The sequence below is a fragment of the Raphanus sativus genome, chromosome 3 (assembly GCF_000801105.2).
Source record: "Raphanus sativus cultivar WK10039 chromosome 3, ASM80110v3, whole genome shotgun sequence".
NCBI classification, from domain to species: Eukaryota; Viridiplantae; Streptophyta; class Magnoliopsida; order Brassicales; family Brassicaceae; genus Raphanus; species Raphanus sativus.
This window is the reverse complement of record NC_079513.1, coordinates 26,230,163-26,248,996: the sequence shown is the minus strand read 5'-3', so window position 1 is coordinate 26,248,996 and position 18,834 is coordinate 26,230,163. Positions and strand designations below refer to the sequence as shown.

The 18,834-nt window shown below is 31.1% G+C and overlaps 2 protein-coding genes across 2 annotated transcripts; both read right to left on the bottom strand.

The window, feature by feature from the left end:
• Positions 1-1,665: 1,665 nt before the first annotated feature.
• On the bottom strand, positions 1,666-5,026 carry LOC108836445 (subtilisin-like protease SBT3.11). The gene is made up of 9 exons (XM_057004814.1): positions 4,874-5,026; positions 4,689-4,780; positions 4,353-4,450; positions 4,122-4,277; positions 3,351-4,000; positions 2,990-3,282; positions 2,785-2,899; positions 2,437-2,629; positions 1,666-2,273 (listed from the first exon to the last, which is right to left on the bottom strand). Exons 1-9 carry the CDS (start codon positions 4,961-4,963, stop codon positions 1,705-1,707), a joined length of 2,256 nt encoding a protein of 751 aa, XP_056860794.1. The 5' UTR covers positions 4,964-5,026; the 3' UTR covers positions 1,666-1,704.
• A 12,700-nt stretch (positions 5,027-17,726) lies between these two features.
• Positions 17,727-18,428, bottom strand: LOC108845852 (uncharacterized). The gene has a single exon (XM_018619043.2). The coding sequence runs from the start codon at positions 18,418-18,420 to the stop codon at positions 17,959-17,961; it is 462 nt and encodes a 153-aa protein (XP_018474545.2). The 5' UTR covers positions 18,421-18,428; the 3' UTR covers positions 17,727-17,958.
• Between the last annotated feature and the right edge of the window lie 406 nt (positions 18,429-18,834).

Sequence of the window (18,834 nt, the reverse complement as noted above, 5' to 3'; positions counted from 1 at the left end):
GACACTGCAGATAGACAAAGATGATTTTACCACTATACTAGAGGAATTTCTGTTAAATAGTACCCCAAAATAACTGATATATTTTTGGCGTCTAAAGCTTTTATTTGCTGTGCTTTAGCTCAGAGCGGAACCTGTTTCTAAATGTAACTATTACCAAGCAATTTGGAAGTAACGATTGAGAATAAGCTCGTGGAATTTACGTGAACGTTGTTTCCAATGTCGGGGAAACATTCAAGCTATGTTAAAAGATACCAATTCAATATGTATATTATTGGTTCTCATTTTTTCCCTTTCAAAAAGCTCTTTTTGATCTATAAATTGAACATTGCAGCTCAAAAAGTTAATAGCAATAGTAAAACAATAATAATAATGAAATGATATTTTTTTATTCAGTTGTTCTTAAAATTTATATAACTCAGTTAATATTTTGAGTTGAACAAAGACAAATATAATTTCTACAAGATTTTATAATCTTGTTCACTGTACGACATTGACTCGCACAATGACTGCAAAAAGCAATTGGACCCATTTCGCTACGGATTTCATATATAATCTTAAATTTTATGTGGGAATCAATTTGAGGACTTTCTACCAAATTGGAAGGTGATTTCTCCTGTAAATCGGATTTCGCTATACTTGATGCACCTCTGCAAAGACAAATAAATCTTTTACAAGATAAAAGTTTCTTCTTTTGGATGATGCAACGTTGAGCACAATCATGACAAAAACCAATTATACTTCTCTCCGATTTACCAAGGTCATATGAAGACCCATCTTTTTGGTGGAAATCACTTTGAGAACTTTTCGCCAGATGAAAAGGCGATTTCTCCTGTAAATTGGATTTTGATAAAATAGTTGATGCACCTGTTAAAAAACAAAAAAAAATACAATACTATTATATATGTATTCCAAAATTTCCAAGTAAATGAGGATGAAGGGAGATGTAAATCTCTAGAGATGTATATGACAGTGAGTTTACATGATGAAATAATAATAAGTAAAAAAAACAGAACTATCTTCATTTCTTCTTCGAAATTTCTTTTTTTGTTTTTTGTCTCTTGCTAATTATGTTTGAGTTTTGGTGTTGATATTAACAATAAGAATACGATCGTATATATTTATATGGTTTCGTGTTTAAGTTACAAAAGTTTTAATGGTCAATGAACGCTTTTATTATAAAATTGAAGTTATAAAAATACATACTATTAAAAAGGTTTCAATGTGAATTTATTAATTAAAGAACAGTTATAATGATCTTTAGTAACCAATAGAATACTTTAGATGGATTTTTCACTAAATTGACGTGATTTTATTTATTCTGAAATATGTATAATTTTCTCTTTCTATTTTGGTGGTGTTTTCTAAGTTTGATGTACACATGTTTATTTTACAGAACGGGTATATACTGACTGTTCGGAAGCTAACCCAGTTTGGAAGGCTTTTGATCCCCATTGTTTCAAAAGCTAAATGCGTTTACATAACTTTGTCATTATATATATATATATATATATATATATATATATTATTTTTGTAGATATGAAATACAAATGACAAGTGCAAATATATACTGGATTTAGCCAAACAAAAACTGTGAGAGTGAGGGAGTTCGAGCATGTCAAAGACAGTTATTTAAAACCTAACTTCATTTTATTATAGATAGGTGGCTTTTACACAAAGCATTTTTAAGGTGATGAGATTCCAAACTCAAAGGTCGAAATACATAAGCATTTGAGTCCTAACAGATATTGGAATGGTGACCTTGTGAGAAATGTCGGTCCAGGTCAAGCTCCCAAAGTAGTAGATGGAATTAGCTTTGTGAGTGGTGGATACCGTGACACTGAAGCTGAGTTGCTTGACGGATGAGCAAAAGATCAATATGCTGGGTGTGACGTTGATTTCGATACCTAGAGGAGGCTGGACGTTGACCGTATAGACTGAGTTGACGGGTCCAACATTGGTCACGGTCCTAGTGAGTGTTACGTCTTCTTTGAGGAAAGGGATGGTGATTGAAGGCAAGTTGAGGTCGAGCATGGACGGCAGTGGAATAGGGCATTCATATTCCGTTCTGTTCGCTATGTTCTTGATGGATGCCTGGTCGTAACCTGAAGCACACAGAAAGAGTAGATAGTCTTCTTCGCCTGCGTCGTAGACAAGACCAGGATCTGCTGCTCTGTTCGGGTTCACCAACCCTCCACCGAAATCAAACGGGTCAGCTAACTTTCGTGACATTCCATCCGCAAAGATAGGTTCTCCGTATGGATCCGTTGTCGAAGCTTAAAAAAATACCAAGAAACAGTTTCATTAGATCACCGTATCTTTACATTAAAACAAAAAGTCTGGAAGAAACAAAACAAAACAAAACAAAACAAAACAGGACAGGAAACAGAACATAAAAAAAAGTGACATAATAGATTTAAGGAATCTCTTGTTTGTTACCTGTAGTGACGATAGCTGATCTAAGTGCAGCAGGAGACCAATCTGGATGGACGGCTCTGAGCAGTGCAACCACACCGGCGACCACAGGTGTGGACATTGAAGTTCCCGACTTGGAAACGTAACCATTCTGGGCGCCCGGGTCTAATGGGGTGGTAGCGGCCACTATGGCTACACCCGGAGCTGCTATATCAGGCTGCAAATACACGTTGGTAGGGTTTTTCATCAATACAGAACTGAACTGAGTGTATATGGAAGCAAAGGTTACGTTGAGGACCTTTGATCAATATATATAGAATCAGTAGGGTGCATATGATTTGATCAAAAGAGAAAGACAGATTAAATTGTTACCTTGAGAACGTATGGAGATACGGAATTGGGTCCTCTACCTGAGAAGTCAGCAACCTTAGTGGCTACAAGTGGCCCAGTGAGCGTGATTGCGGAGCTTATTTTTATGGTGGGCAAGCTGTGTAATTAAGTGGCTCTTTTAACATATTAAACAAACATGCAAATTATAATAATGAAACGGTGATATAGAGAGAGATAAATACCATACCTGGTGGAACCTATGTACTTCATCATCGTAGTTCCTTGCTCATAATCGATGTTTATCAATATTGGAGGGATATCGGTTACGATGACATTAAAATCTTGTATTTTGTCTGCGATTATGAGAGCCTTCAGTTCTGCGTCGGTAGAAGCCTCTATAAATTCTGGACCAGAATCTCCTCCATCTGCAGTTACGAAAACTAGAACGACTTTCCCCTTTAGGGCACTTGTTATCTCCTTCGCATTTTCTACGTATATTAGACCCCCTTGGATTTCACGTCCCTTGAACGCTGTCCGTGCCTACAAAGATAACACACTAGGAGGTCAATGTTATTGTTAAAAGAAATTGGTCTCAAATAGTTTCTTACCAGTAGAGTAACGTTGTTCCCTAGGGTCAAAGGTGTGGGAAACCACCGGTCAAGAGTGGTGGCAGCAACTGTTATTATCCATGGAGCTATATTAAAGACTGTGTAAGCTCCGGGGCCAGAGTTGCCTCCCGCACAGATCACGGGAATACCCTTTGAGATTGCATGGAATGCTCCATACGATATCTCATCAAGCCTATTGGTTTCCGTCAGTATAGGGATCGCGCTGGCTAGTGAGATCGACAGCACGTCCACCCCATCATATATGGCGTCGTCCATGGCCTTTAAGATGTCACTATACTCGCAGCTCTTCTCTTCTTCTCCTTTCCAACACGCCTTGTAGACTGCGATACGTGCACTGGGCGCCCCACCTCTCACCGTGCCCACTCCCAATCCCTTGTCACTCACATTTGGGACCAAGGAGCCTCCTGCTATGGAGGCCACATGGGTACCATGAGCCACACTTTCCCTCGCGGACATGTAGTCGGTGCCTGATGTACGTTTTTTCTTCAAGTAGTACCTTGCTCCTATCAGCTTGCGGTTGCAGTGTTTCTTCGAGTCAAAGTCTTGACCGTCCATGCATTTCCCTTTCCACCGCTCAGGGATTGGTCCTAACCCTCGGTCGTTAAATGACTCCGACTCTGGCCAAACACCTGTAGGGCACACGTAAACATATATATATATATATATATATATATATATATATATATATATTAGTCAAAGATATATCATCTCAAACAATATATATGTATATTTCAAACTTATATGTTTTACCTGAGTCAACGAAACCAATGATGATGTCCTCACCCATCCTAGCCTGGAGAAGAAGGCCTTCTGGATTGCTTTGAGAAAGCCCTAAGAAGTCATACGTCCTAGTCGTTTGAGGTTCATAGTAGCTATCTCGAGTCACTTGGACTACATCAGGATGCTCTGCAATGATCAATCAACTCAGCAATGGTCATAAAATAGAATTGTTGTAATGTTTTTTTCTTATATCTAACGAACCTGAAAGTTTCTTAGCTTGAGAAGAAGTGAGATGAGCGGCGAAGCCTGAGAAGCCATGTTTGTAGCTGTATATCATGGACTCCCTTGCATCCTTTTTGCTGTAACATCCACAATACACAAAACAGAACCCGTTAGCCAAACAAAGTAACAAACTAAAAATATTCGTTTTGCAACTTAAAAACGAGATAACGACAACAACCTAGCATACTAAAACACGAGGAGTAAATTATAAGTCATTATCTCGTTTTTAGTTGTTGTCTAGGTAAATTGCAAAACATACTACAAAATTCTAATTTCTTGCTAATACTTCAAAAGAAAAGAATGGGGGTTTGTTACCTTCCGAGTAGTGATTTCAACAAGTCAATATGTGAAGCTGTTGTTAGCTTTACATCATTGTGTTTTCGTGCACCTAGGTAAGCAATGTGAACCTACATGTATATGTAACATATTAGTCATCTCTTCTCTATTTATGCTAACACTATGCAAATTAAGAAAAAATAATAAATTTGCTCTACATATACCTCTGTTTTGTCTTCGTAAGCTCCTGCCAAAACGAACTTAGCGATGAGAATCAAAGTCCAAAAAACCAACCACATGATTTGAGAACTCATTTAGGTAAACGCCACAAGATATGAACTGAGAAGTGAAGACTATTTATAGCGAGAGCAATGAGTTCATATTTTAGTTTTTTACCAAAAGGTTTTAAAATTTTAATCTAAACTATTAAGACTGAAGTACACCTACCTATATCCCCTTAAAGTTGCTCAAATATTACAAATGATTGCCACTGGTCTTAAAACACTGTAGTTTTGTCTCGATTTTTTAATTAAAACTGTCAAAAAATCGTGGCCTTTAATGGCTTCAGTTCAGCTTTTGTGGGCTTTCACTTTATGACATGGCCCATAATACTATATGCAATACAAACCAATCAATTCGTGCATTTACTATATGCAATACAAACCAATCAATTCGAAAAATCAAAACTACTAAACCATTCAATTCACATATCTAAATTAAACAGCCAACACTAATGATAACGAAAATTATTAATCATATTAAATGATACCTATAGAACTATATGAACATATTGTATTGCTTTTGGTGGAAATTATTTTAACTTTTGTTTATAATGAACTTTGGTTTTGTTTGTAATGGTTTATATTTCGGTTTGTTGGTGAAAAAAAACAAAATTGGTTTGCAATATAAACCAAAAACGAAAAAAAAAAATTGGTTTGCAATATAAACCGCTTTAAATGTCATTAATGTACATATCGAAAACCATTCCTAAATTTACGAAAAATTTAAAAACAAATCGAGATTCTACCTGTTTTCCTAATATTACGCAGCCTTAATCTAGGAATTAATTTTCAATAATATACATTAATGACATTTAAAGCGATTTTTAATTTTAATTACAAAGCACTCAAAGATTTTCCTAATTCTACACTATCAAAATATAACTACTCAAAGATATTCCTAATTCTATGCTATCAGAATCAGAAAATCTATCATATTAATTTAACAAAATCTCTAATATTTTCCGTATTCTTGGCCACCAAGTTGTTAATATTTCTCCTAATATCGTATATTCTTTTTAGATACTAAAAAATAAATGTACATTTAATTTATTTGAAGATCTTTTGCCTTTGATTCTGATTTTAAATTGTAACTACCTAAAATAATCGATGGAAATTAATGATTTTTAACTTAACCTACTCCATTTTGTCGACCAGTATATATAACTCCTCATCTATTCTCCAAAATCATATAAAAAAAACGAAAAACCAATATCATGTCAAAGATAACGACTTTTGTTCCTCTCACAAAACTGAGACCATTCAAAGACAACTGGCGTGTGCAAGTTAAATGTCTACATTCATGGAAGCAAAACTCCCCTTTTGTAGGTGATACCTTTGAAATGGTCTTGGCGGATGAATGGGTAAGTTCTATAAAACACGTTTGTTCCTCTTATTTTGTTACTAATGTTTCTAAAGTATCTAGCAAGGCTAATGATCTTGATGCTGGATTATGTTAAGAGAATAATTATGTGAAATAATTTTAAAACAATTTTTTTTCTCGGGATACAAAGAATGAACAAACAAGGTTACTTCTAAGCAGTGTTTACATGTAAAATACAAACGCGAAATCTAATCTATTAAAAAGAAAAACAGACAGAATCAAGGATAGAACATGCACCATTGTTTCTAGATGTCTTCGTCGAGGTTGAACCAGTCTTTGGAAATACACCGATTTGACTTCTCTAATGCTTAAAGACTTTTATTGAAGCCCGATCTACTCATGGAGATGACTGATCTGTGAACATAAGAACAATCGATTAACGTTAGTGATGGTTAGGGCTTAAAAAAATCGATTAATCTGATTAAAAAAACAGCAAGAGAACCTTTGATTCTGTCGGTTCCTACACCTGATTCCAAGTTAAGAAAAAGAAGAGTTATGTTTGGTTCTTGATTCACGTTTTTTTGGATTAGAAGGTAGAAGAACATCGACAAGAACATCGAGAAGAGTTAAGAAAGAGAGAGAGAGAGGTACAGGTAACTTGACCGACAGAAACCAAAAAAGAGAAATAAAAAATTCTGATAAAGGAAAAATACTCTTTAACAATATCTTTCTGTTTCTTTCGCGGACAAAAATATAAATGTGGGCTTCGCATATATTGATCTGTGAAAGTGATAACAAATCGGGCCTAATTGTGTGTATGGCCTTTCATGTAACAATTTTTTTTTTGTCACAACCATGTAACAATTTTATTAACAAGTTTTTTTGGTACATTTCCATTAGGTTGTTCTTCTTAAAAATTATGTAATTAAAAAAATAAAAAAAAATTAAGCTTACACAAACAACTTATAAAAAAATTGAGTCAACAAAACACACAATAATATATTGATACTAATAAAATGGACATTTATATATTTTAAAACTTTTTTGACCAAATAAAAAAAAATATTTTAAAATTTTATAATCAGATACTCAACAAACCAAACAAAATACACAAATATCAAAAATCAACAAATATAAAAACCATCAAATTTATGTTTAACATTTAATCATTCCAAACATACATCCGCGCGGGCGCGCGGGTCTAAAATCTAGTTGAATAATTAATAAGAACGATACGTAACAGAGAACGGGATTCAAAATATGAAAGAGAGAGAGAGAGAGAGAGAAACACTAAATGGTCTCTTTATGTATCGTTGGATTTAATATAGCTAATTAAAAATTAGGGAAAGTCAACTCGCAAACTCTTTGCTTGTTAATATACTCTTCAGTCTTCACCAACCATCTCTTTATTTACCTCTCTTTATTTACCTCTGCATGCATTATTAATTATACTCGTCTACTTTGTTACAATACTGTTAACTTCCGTATTGATCCTCTCTGAAGAAAAAACAAATACTTTTTATCATCCAAAGATTTTTTGTTTTCATATATTATGCTAATCCTCTTCAAAAGGTTTGTTGGCTAAAGTTTTGAAAAACTGTCACGATCCAAGTGTATTTAGCACTTTTGGCAATAGTTGATGTGGATAACTAAACAGTAATGTATCATATGTATGATATTTTCCATTATTTTTCTTATTAAACATAAAAAGTGCAGTGTATGTATAAAATCAAAGTGTTACTGATCAGATTAACTAGAAATGCAATGAGACTATGTGGAACAGTTCAACTTTGCGTCCCGGTGTCATACATATACATTATGTTATGATTAGGTTACCAGCTACGTGGAAAAAGATAAATCTAGCTAGGAAGAGTGGTCCTTTGTTTCAAAAAAAAAAAAGGAAGAGTGGTCCTCACAGTTTACAAGCTAACGTTTGTAATTTATTTAGTTTTCTTTACTTCTTATTCCTAGGATCTGCTCTGCAACTCTAGCAACTCTAAAGAAAGAGACCTTAACTCAAGCAAGAATTGATGTCTTACCAGCTGGCAGCTGGTAGAACATTTCCTATTTTGGAAATACTGGTTCTTCTCAATATTCAATGCGCTCTTTTTATTCTGTTTTATGTGATTTCATTTTCTTACACCTATTTAACGTGGGTTTCTCATTAAGTTTTCTAACGTTCGAGTATATAGTGGTTTTTATGCATTGTGAAATTTAATAGCTGCAAGGGTTTGTTACTTTTTTTATGGTAGATTCTTTTTTGTTCTTCCCACCACCAATATATATATTCGGTCCATTACTGGTTGTTATCATCCAACTAATTTTATAAAATTTGGACATGGATACTAAGATAAAATTTAGATGAAAATTTGAAAGACACATAGAAGAGAGAATCAAGTGTGAAGAGGAATATTGAAGTGCTCCCACTTGTTAAAATGTGATTTTGTATCATAATTCGTATTTCGTTGTAACTTTAAAGATATACTAGATTTTGATCCGCGCTTAGGAAGCGCGGATTTATTTTTTCATTTGCTGATTTAAAACCGATTTACAATATACAGAATTATAGCAATTGAGTTTTTATAGTTTTATCATTTGTTTTTTCTTTTTGAAATATGGTATTGTTCGAAATAGATTTAAAATTATATGTGTGATTTAATAATATAGATATATTTATATTGAAAACAATGTGTTTTGATTATTGAAATGTAGTGATGATATGAATTGTCAAATTTACACTGAAATTGAGTTTTCTTGTCATATATTTGTATCAGAGTTCTAACCATCATGTATACTATTTTTATCCCTATTCGATTTAAAAACTATTACTATCTTTGAAAGCGTAATTTTTTTTTTGTTGAACCCTTTTGATAAAATTTGCATGAACTTATAACTTTTAATTAGAAAACAAAGAATTTAAAATTTGTTCTATAATAATGTTTGAGTTTTAAAAAATATTTTCATATTAAAAAATATTTTCATACCTAGTACCTTAAGTTTTTATTCAATTCAGATTTAATAAAAAATAGTTAATTAAAAACACTATAAACCCCGTTTAAAACCCAAAAACTTGCTATTATCCCGCGATTTGATATCATTGATCTAATAAAATCAATAATATCTAATAATATTTTTTTTTTGCTCAAGTTACTCATATACTTTAAAATATTACATAAATTTGTGATTCTTAGACTTTGAAGAAAATTTTATTATATCATCCTAATAAAATGATAATATGAAAAATTTATTGATATGTCAATATTAGTTTATTTTTGTTATTAACTTACTGGTTTTTTACCGGCTGATTTTCATATATTTGAAATTACCAAACCAACATTTTCGAGGAGCCAAACAGTAAAAATTGATTATTAATAGCACAGTTTGAAAATGAGTACTATATTAATGCATGGGATAACTAAATATATATCTAATATACTAATGTGTGATATAAGAAAATATAATATAATTGTAACGCTCCGACCCGCATACGACTAATGGGCCACCCACGCCCGTTCTCTCGGTCCGTGGACCCCATCTCATCCGACGGTCTGTTGTTAATTTTCTAAGGCTCGAAATCATTGTTTTCTAACCCTGCAATCACTACCCGACCTTTCCCCGTGCTTTGGCCTCACTTACACGATATCGCGAATCACTTCCCGATAGGTCACCCATCCTTTCACTACTCCAACTCAAGCACGCTTAACTCTGGAGTTCTAAACGGATGTGTGACGAAAAATGTAAGTCAACTTTAGTGATATATGTAGCCAAATCAATTTTTTAAGCCTTTTCACATATCACAACTCGGGATGTTACAATAATATTATACAATTATATATTATGGAATCTAGAAAACTATACGATCTGGACTGGTTCACTTTTTTTTTTGGACTGGTTCACTTTTAAACCACGAAATCTAACCAATATATTTGAAACAATAAAAAAATACAATAATTACATGAATGCAAAAGTCACGTATCTATATCGACATATATACAAATCTCGTTGGTGGCTCATAGGAGTGATATAATTTTGGTATAATGTTTTAGTCGACCAAACAATTATGTATGATAAATAAGATATTGTTAGATAATTAAAAGGTAACTTTTGAAAAAGGGGTAAAACCCGGGTTAATATATGGTATAATCTTATTGAGTAGCATATTGTTATAAATATATAAACTAAGACCAGAAAAAGTTAAGTTTAATTAAACGGTGCAACAAAATAGATTTTTTCAGAATGTTTCTTTTTAATAGTATAGATGGTTAAAGTTTTATAGAGCACGTTACAATTTCATAAGAAGGCATAGAGTTTTCAGGAAGATTCGATCTTTTAATGAGAAGGGAGGAAATACACCAGGTTGAGGGATATATATTCAGAATGAGGGTAGTCAATGCTTTTCCCTAATCATGTGCAGTCATCCAGAGATAATTGTTTCGGTTGATATCTAGAAGGGGCACAGTGCAGAACCAGCTTTCTTTACGGTCTATCAAAAGCAAGTTCTCTAGGTTGTGGGAGATGGAAAAAGTCTAAGAGTCTCTGCGATCTGGTGAGAATAACTGCGATAATTGTGTTTAGCTTTTTCAAAGGCCGAGGTTGGTTCAAAGAGCACAAAGCATGTTTCTGTACAGTGCTGGTCCAGCATTTATTTGCTTAATGACATCTCCAATGGTCGCATCATCTATAATTTCTTCTATTTTTCACATTAAAATAGAATAACTGTATTATAGAGTTGAATTTGCTCTAATGATTCACTCTATAATCGAGTGAAATATATAATAATACTATTATAAAAAGTAATATTTCTATGTATTTCAGTATTTCACTCTATTATAGAATATTTTTATAATATAGTGAACCATTAAAGCAAATTCAACTATATAATAAAATAACTATATTTTAGTGTGAAAAATATTATAGAATATTTTTATAATATAGTGAACCATTAAAACAAATTCAACTATATAATAAAATAACTATATTTTAGTGTGAAAATAGAAAAAAAATATAGTGCATCATTGCGGATGGTCTAAAGCAAAACAATTATTAAATTACTATATATTTCACTCTATTATAGAGTGAAAAAGTAATATTTCTATGTATTTCATTCTATTATAGAATATTTTTATAATATAGTGAACCATTAAAACAAATCAACTATATAATAAAATAACTATATTTTAATGTGAAAAATATTATAGAATATTTTTATAATATAGTGAACTATTAAAACAAATTCAACTATATAATAAAATAACTATATTTTAGTGTGAAAAATAGAAAAAAATATAGTGCATCATTGCAGATGGTCTAAAGCAAAAAATTTATTAAAAATGTTTGTTCTGTTAAATGTCTCTTGAACCCGTGACACTGCAGATATACAAAGATGATTTTACCACTATACTAAAGGAATTTCTGTTAAATAATATCCCAAAATAACTAATATATTTTTGGTGTCTAAAGCCTTTATTTGTTGTGCTTTAGCCAAGAGCGGGACCTGTTTCTAAATGTAACTATTACTAAGCAATTTGGAAGTAACGCTTGTGAATAAGCTCGTGGAATTTACGTCAACGTTGTTTCCATTCTCGGGGAAACCTTCAAGCTATTTTAAAAGATACAAATTCAATAGATGTACATTGGTTCTCATTTTTCCCTTTCAAAAAGCTCTTTTTGATATATAAATTCAACATTTCAGATCAAAAAGTTAATAGCAATAGTAAAACAATAATAATAATGAAATGATATTTTTATTAAGTTGTTCTTAAAATTTATATAGCTCAGTTAATATTTTGAGTTGAACAAAGACAAATATAATTTCTACAAGATTTTATAATCTTGTTCACTGTACGACATTGACTCGCACAATGACTGCAAAAAGCAATTGGACCCATTTCGCTACGGATTTCATATATAATCTTAAATTTTATGTGGGAATCAATTTGAGGACTTTCTACCAAATTGGAAGGTGATTTCTCCTGTAAATCGGATTTCGCTATACTTGATGCACCTCTGCAAAGACAAATAAATCTTTTACAAGATAAAAGTTTCTTCTTTTGGATGATGCAACGTTGAGCACAATCAAGACAAAAACGAATTATACTTCTCTCCGATTTACCAAGGTCATATGAAGACCCATCTTTTTGGTGGAAATCACTTTGAGAACTTTTCGCCAGATGAGAAGGCGATTTCTCCTGTAAATTGGATTTTGATAAAATAGTTGATGCACCTGTTAAAAAACAAAAAAAAATACAATACTATTATATATGTATTCCAAAATTTCCAAGTAAATGAGGATGAAGGGAGATGTAAATCTCTAGAGATGTATATGACAGTGAGTTTACATGATGAAATAATAATAAGTAAAAAAAACAGAACTATCTTCATTTCTTCTTCGAAATTTCTTTTTTGTTTTTTTTGTCTCTTGCTAATTATGTTTGAGTTATGGTGGTGATATTAACAATAAGATCAATACGATCGTATTTATATGGTTTCGTGTTTAAGTTACAAAAGTTTTAATGGTCAATGAACGCTTTTATTATAAAACTGAAGTTATAAAAATACATACTATTAAAAAAGTTTCAATGTGAATTTATTAATTATAGAACAGTTATAATGATCTTTAGTAACCAATAGAATACTTTAGATGGATTTTTCACTAAATTGACGTGATTTTATTTATTCTGAAATATGTATAATTTTTTTCTTTCTATTTTGGTGGTGTTTGCTAAGTTTGATGTACACATGTTTATTTTACGAAAAATTTTTGGGTTCACCCCTAGAGTGAATCTTTAGGTTCACCCAACCAATAAGATTTCGGTATTTTATATTTAGTATCTTTTAAAAAAGGAAATAAAATATTGTCAGGTTATATTATATTTTTAAACTAAAAATAAATAAAAAATTAGTTGCAAACAAAAAAACGTTCTAAAAAATATATTTTTAAAACTGCCAACCAAAAAACTAAACCCTAAACCCTAAATTCTAAACCCTAAATCTTTGGGTAAACCCTAAACCCTTGGTAAAATCCAAAACACTTGGATAAATTCTAAATCCTAGGGTTTAGGATTTATCCAAGGGTTTAGGGTTTATCTAAGGGTTTAGGGTTTAGGGTTTAGTATTTAGGGTTTAGGGTTTAGTATTTTGCTGACTGTGTTAAAAATATTTAAAAAAAAATCCAAAGATTTAGGATTTATCCAAGATTTACCATGGGTTTAGGGTTTATGATTTAGGATTTAGGGTTTAGTGTTTTAGTGACCGTATCTTAAATATAATTTTTTTTTATGATTACTATTATTTTCTATTTATTTTTATTTTAAAAATATAATAAAACTTGACAATATTGTATTTCCTTTTTTAAAAGATATTGAATATGAAATACTGAAATCCTATTGGTTGGGTGAACCTAAAAATTCACTCTAGAGGTGAATCCAAGAATTACTCTTATTTTACAGAACGGATATATACTGACTGTTCGGAAGCTAACCCAGTTTGGAAGGCTTTTGATCCCCATTGTTTCAAAAGCTAAATGCGTTTACATAACTTTGTCATTTGCCTACAATATATATATACTAGGTGATGATCCGTGCCCTGCGCTGAGTGAATAAAATTGAAGAAATTATTACTTTGAATTACTAGACATAATTAAAGGTTTAAAGAAATCGAGAATGTCAATATAAATAATTTTTTGATATTTTTTTAAGATTGTGTATTTGTTTGATTAATTGAATTAAGGTGAGTCACCTTCTAGGAGGAATGATTCAAAAACAGGAACCAATTCATCATTAACATTCACATGAATCGTATCACCCTGACAAAAAAATATAATTATAACCGATTAAAATATATATTTTTGATCATTAATTATTCTTATTGTAACAAAAAAACTCCAAAAAATACTTACATGTAAATCGACTAACACCATCTTAATACTCTTGATACCTGCTGCGATGATTGTCTCCACAGACAAATGATCTCGACTCGGATCTTCCACGTCATTTATCCAGGTTTCAGTTCAATAACCTTGTTAAAATCGTAAGCCATATTCTTTATGATCAATAGTTTAGGTTTTTTTTTTGATGGAAATTAAGAAGCGTGAGCGTCAAAATATATACTACTCTTTTGCCATAACGTTAGAATATTGTGCCTAAGAGCAAAAGAAATTCCCAAGTAAATGTTAATATATCTATTATGTAAAATAGATATTCTATAAGTTCTGTACATTAGCTTTTTCCTTTTTTGATTACTTATATAAAACTTATCGACCAAGCATAATTAGTTATCTTGAATTTAACTAATTTACAAAACTGGTATCTTAACAAAATATCAATGTTGGTCGAAAATAGTTTTTTCGTAGCTTACGTGATTCGTAGCTTACGTGACTGAAAAAGAAGCTTTTTAAGGAATATGATCTAACTGGTCGTATAACTATAATGTGATCCTAAGGTTACATGAAAAGTGTGATCCTAACTGCTCATCTTGCAGCAGAGCATCTAAAGGTTCTAGCTTAACGTGATTCTATGATTATGGCTTTATCATAGGGAAATGTTCATCCGAAGCTTAACTGTTCGTCTAACAGCAACTGAGCTAAAGGCTTTAACGGGAAGGATGACCATCAACTTGTTGGTCGTGAGCTATGAATTTGTTGTTGTTGGGAGTTGTCGTCTAACTATATTGTAATTTTATGAACATACAACGAAAGCTAAGTAGGGAAGTCCAGTAACACCATGTTCTCTGAATCCGTATATGAGAGAAGTGTAAGGTCCAACAACACCCACAGAAGCTTAAGTGAAGCTTATGTAAAGCTTTTGTCATAGGTTGTTTTGTTCCTCTACTCTTAAGTTATAGGACTTATGAGATTGATACGTGTGTTTGTTTTTGCAGCTATGACTTGTTGAGAAGAATATGTTGAGCTATGAGTTTGATCTCGTGGAATCTGATCTAATTGATCCAAACACAAAAAGTAACACCGTATTCTCTGAGTACACATATGAGAGAAGTCTTGGGTCCAGCAACACCGAGAGAGGACCTTCAAACTTTAATTTCGCATACTTTTGCTGGTAGTGTCGGGTTGCTAGGGGTTCTGTTCGGTGATGTTATGAAGCTTATGTGATTTGTTTTTTTTTCACATCAAGTTTACGTGATTCGTTTAAGAAGCATTTTAAAGAATGTTTATGTTTACATTAAATACAAAATTTTGGTGAGAAATGTTCTCTTTTCGACACGTCAACGTTTTTATAAATAAAAATCTCTCATGAAACCATGTCATATACCTTCTCAATTATCTTTTGGTAGATATGAAATACAAATGACAAGTGCAAATATATACTTGATTTAGCCAAACAAAAATTGTGTGTCAATAGAAAAAAAGGAAAATTGCCAATAGAGAACAAAAAAACAAGAGGTGTTGTCCCTTTGGTATAAATCTCTTTTTGTCCAATTTTTCTTCTTTTTATCCTTTGTATTTCTGAAAACTAATGAAATAAATAGTTTTGTGAATAAAAAAATATTAAAAATATAAACAATTAATAAAACACCCATATACACAAGCTGGTATTTTTTTTCTTTCAAAAAGTTGATAAATAAAAATTTGAAAATACGTTATACTAAAGGTAGAATGTGCCTTCTACGGAAAATTGTATAGTAGAAAACGATTTCTAAAATAAACACGTTCATCTACTATTTTTAGAACGTACATTCTACTATTTACTAAATTTCTAAATAAGTAGAATGCGCATTCTACTAATCCTAAAGCTATCTACTTTTCGTCCGGATGCATCTTCTACTTTTATTAAGTATTCTAAATTTCGCGGAATTTATTTTCTAAAATGTACTCTTACGTCTACTAAAAGTAGAAAGCGTGTTCTCGATTTTTGTCAATCTTCTAAACTTTTAGAAGGTGCCTTCTACGGATAAGATTACCTGATTTTTGCAAAAAATAATGAAAGTTTCAGTTAAGGAAATATTCTAAAAATCTCCTAAAAATATTCTAACTTCCTAAAACGTGTTATTTTCGATTTTACTTGTCAAATTTTTTTAAAAAATTATTTTCCCTTGTTTTCTTCATTAATCTATGGTTTTCCGATAGTTTTTCTTTTGATTTTTTTTCATAAACTCTTGTTCTATATGATACATATCTATACAACATGTGGTATTTTGAAATTAGGTGCAATTTTTGTAAAGTTTTATTTTTAATTTTATAAAGTTTACAAATTTTATTTTTATTAAAAACATTTTAAAATTTTTTATTTTTATTAAAAATTTCGATAAAATTAAAAAGGTTACAAAAATTTTAAACTTTTTATAAAAATAAAAGTTTCTAAAAAGTTTTTAATAAAGTTAGTTTAAAGTTTTTATTAAATTTTTTTGTAAAGTTTTATTTTTATAAAGTTTAAAAATTATATTTAATTAAAGTTTTGTTAAAAACGTTTTAAACTTTTTATAAAAATAAAACTTTGTATAATGTTTTTAATAAGTTTATTTAACGTTTTTATTAAAAAAATTTGTAAATTATTTTACTTTTACAAATTTTATTTTTATTAAAAAAATTTAAAACTTTTATTTATTTTCCCTTTTTAAAACGTTTTTAATTAATTTTTTAAAAATTCTTTTAGTTTAATGTGTTTAATTAAAACTTTAAACAAACTTTATAAATTTGTAAACTTTTAAAAATAAAAATAAAACTCTACAAAAAGTTTTTAATAAAAATTTTAAACAACTTTATAGAAATACATTTAAAATTTTTTTTTATTAAAATTTTTGATAAAATTTACATACATTTTAAACTTTTTATAAAAAATAAAACTTTGTAAACTGTTTTTTATTAGGTTGATTTAACGTTTTTTATTAAAGAAATTTGTAAGTTATTTTTATTTTATAAATTTTACGAATTTTATTTTTATTAAAAAGTTTTATTTTTTTACATTTTAAAAACATTTTTATTACAATTATGTTAGTTTAATGTGTTTAATTAGATTAATTAGGAGTTATTTTTGGGATTATGAAAAAAAATTATACTACAGGGACAACTAAATGATTGTTTTATACTATTGGGACAACCTTGCTGAATTTTTGTTCTGTTTTGACAATTTTCCCTAGGAAAAATACACGATACACAAAAAAATTAAACACAAACAACACAATCAAGACACAAACAACGTATTTTGGCTTATTGTTGAATAAGATGATGCAGAGTTACATGAGAATAGATTATCATCAAAATGATGTGAACATATTTTTTATAGAAAAAAACAGCGAGAGATTGATTCACCGGATGTGACTAGTCAAACACACAAACTGAACCATATACAAATCTAATGGTAAACAAGATTATGAAACAAGAATGGATCATATCTCATGAACTTGCAGCAACACAAGAGAGACATGTCACAATCTACTTTGAGCAAGATTTTAGCAAACCAATTTATCTTAGCAAAGGGGCATCAAGTTTATGCAAGAAACTGATTCTCCATCTCAGGAAAATATGCAAACTAATGATCATATATAATTTGCGGGCAGCACAATTACATTGAAGAAAACGACACATAAATATATAAGAGAATTTCGACCCAAAAAACGATATATAAGAGAGTTTGTAAAAAAAAAAAAGATATATAAGCGAGCAAACACAATTATAATTACTTGACGAAATCAAAATCAAAATAGAAAGAACACTCAAAGCTCAAATAAGATTAAAAAGGTGGAAACTCTTTGATCACCACCAGCCATAGACGACCTGTGTGTACCTCTGCTTAAGCCATCTGAAACTTTTTCTAAAAGAGCCTTTGACTTTGCCTTCAACACTATACATCTTGTAGCTCGCGACCCTTTTCTTTCTCAATAGCTCCGGGTCCGTTATCCCCCAAGACTTCGACCTCGCTATAGATTTCTCCTTCTTGATATCGTAGATGTTGTTCTCCGTCGCGTACGAGGTGCTATAGCTCCTGAAGTCGCCGGTTCCCGGACCGCCGCCGTTGTAAGGCTGGATCTGCATCCCTCCGTCTCCGTAGGCTCTTTGACGGTTGTAGTCTTCCATTGAAGAGCCGGCGAGAGAGAGTTGGGAGAGAATCTTTTTACAGCTCGGAGAAGAATAATTGAAGAGACAAAAAGGGAGGGAGGAGGATAATAGTGTCACGCAACGCCGTGTCTTTTGAGCTGGTCTCAATTCCACTCTCATATATGTTTTTCTTTTTATATGCAACTGTTTATTTTATTTCTATAATGCAAATAACGATAAGAAAAAGCAAAAGAAAATCTTCAAAATCTTGTCCCTGGACTATGTATTCCTTTTCTAAAGAGAAAATTCTAGAAAAGGAAAATATTCAAATTTAACATTACAAAACCAAAGAATACTAGTCCTTCCAATAAATATATAGAAATGTTGCTTGTTCTAAGTGTCACAAAAAAAAAATGTTGCTTGTTCTAAGTGTCACAAAAAAAAAAGAAATGTTGCTTGTTCATTTAAAAAAAAATTCAATTTATGAGTAAAATAATACAAATGAACTGAAAAAAAAATTACTAAATGTCAAAGGTAAAGGTGGATCGAAGATTCTTTAGGATTTAAGAAACAGAAAAAACTAGTTAAACATTG

Coding starts and splice junctions, on each gene's coding strand:
- LOC108836445 (XM_057004814.1), bottom strand. CDS start 4,963: ATGAGTTCTCAAATCATGTGGTTGGTTTTTTGGACTTTGATTCTCATC. Junction 4,781..4,873: donor CTTACGAAGACAAAACAGAG/GTATATGTAGAG, acceptor ATATACATGTAG/GTTCACATTGCTTACCTAGG. Junction 2,274..2,436: donor ATCAGCTATCGTCACTACAG/GTAACAAACAAG, acceptor TATTTTTTTAAG/CTTCGACAACGGATCCATAC.
- LOC108845852 (XM_018619043.2), bottom strand. CDS start 18,420: ATGAGAGTGGAATTGAGACCAGCTCAAAAGACACGGCGTTGCGTGACA.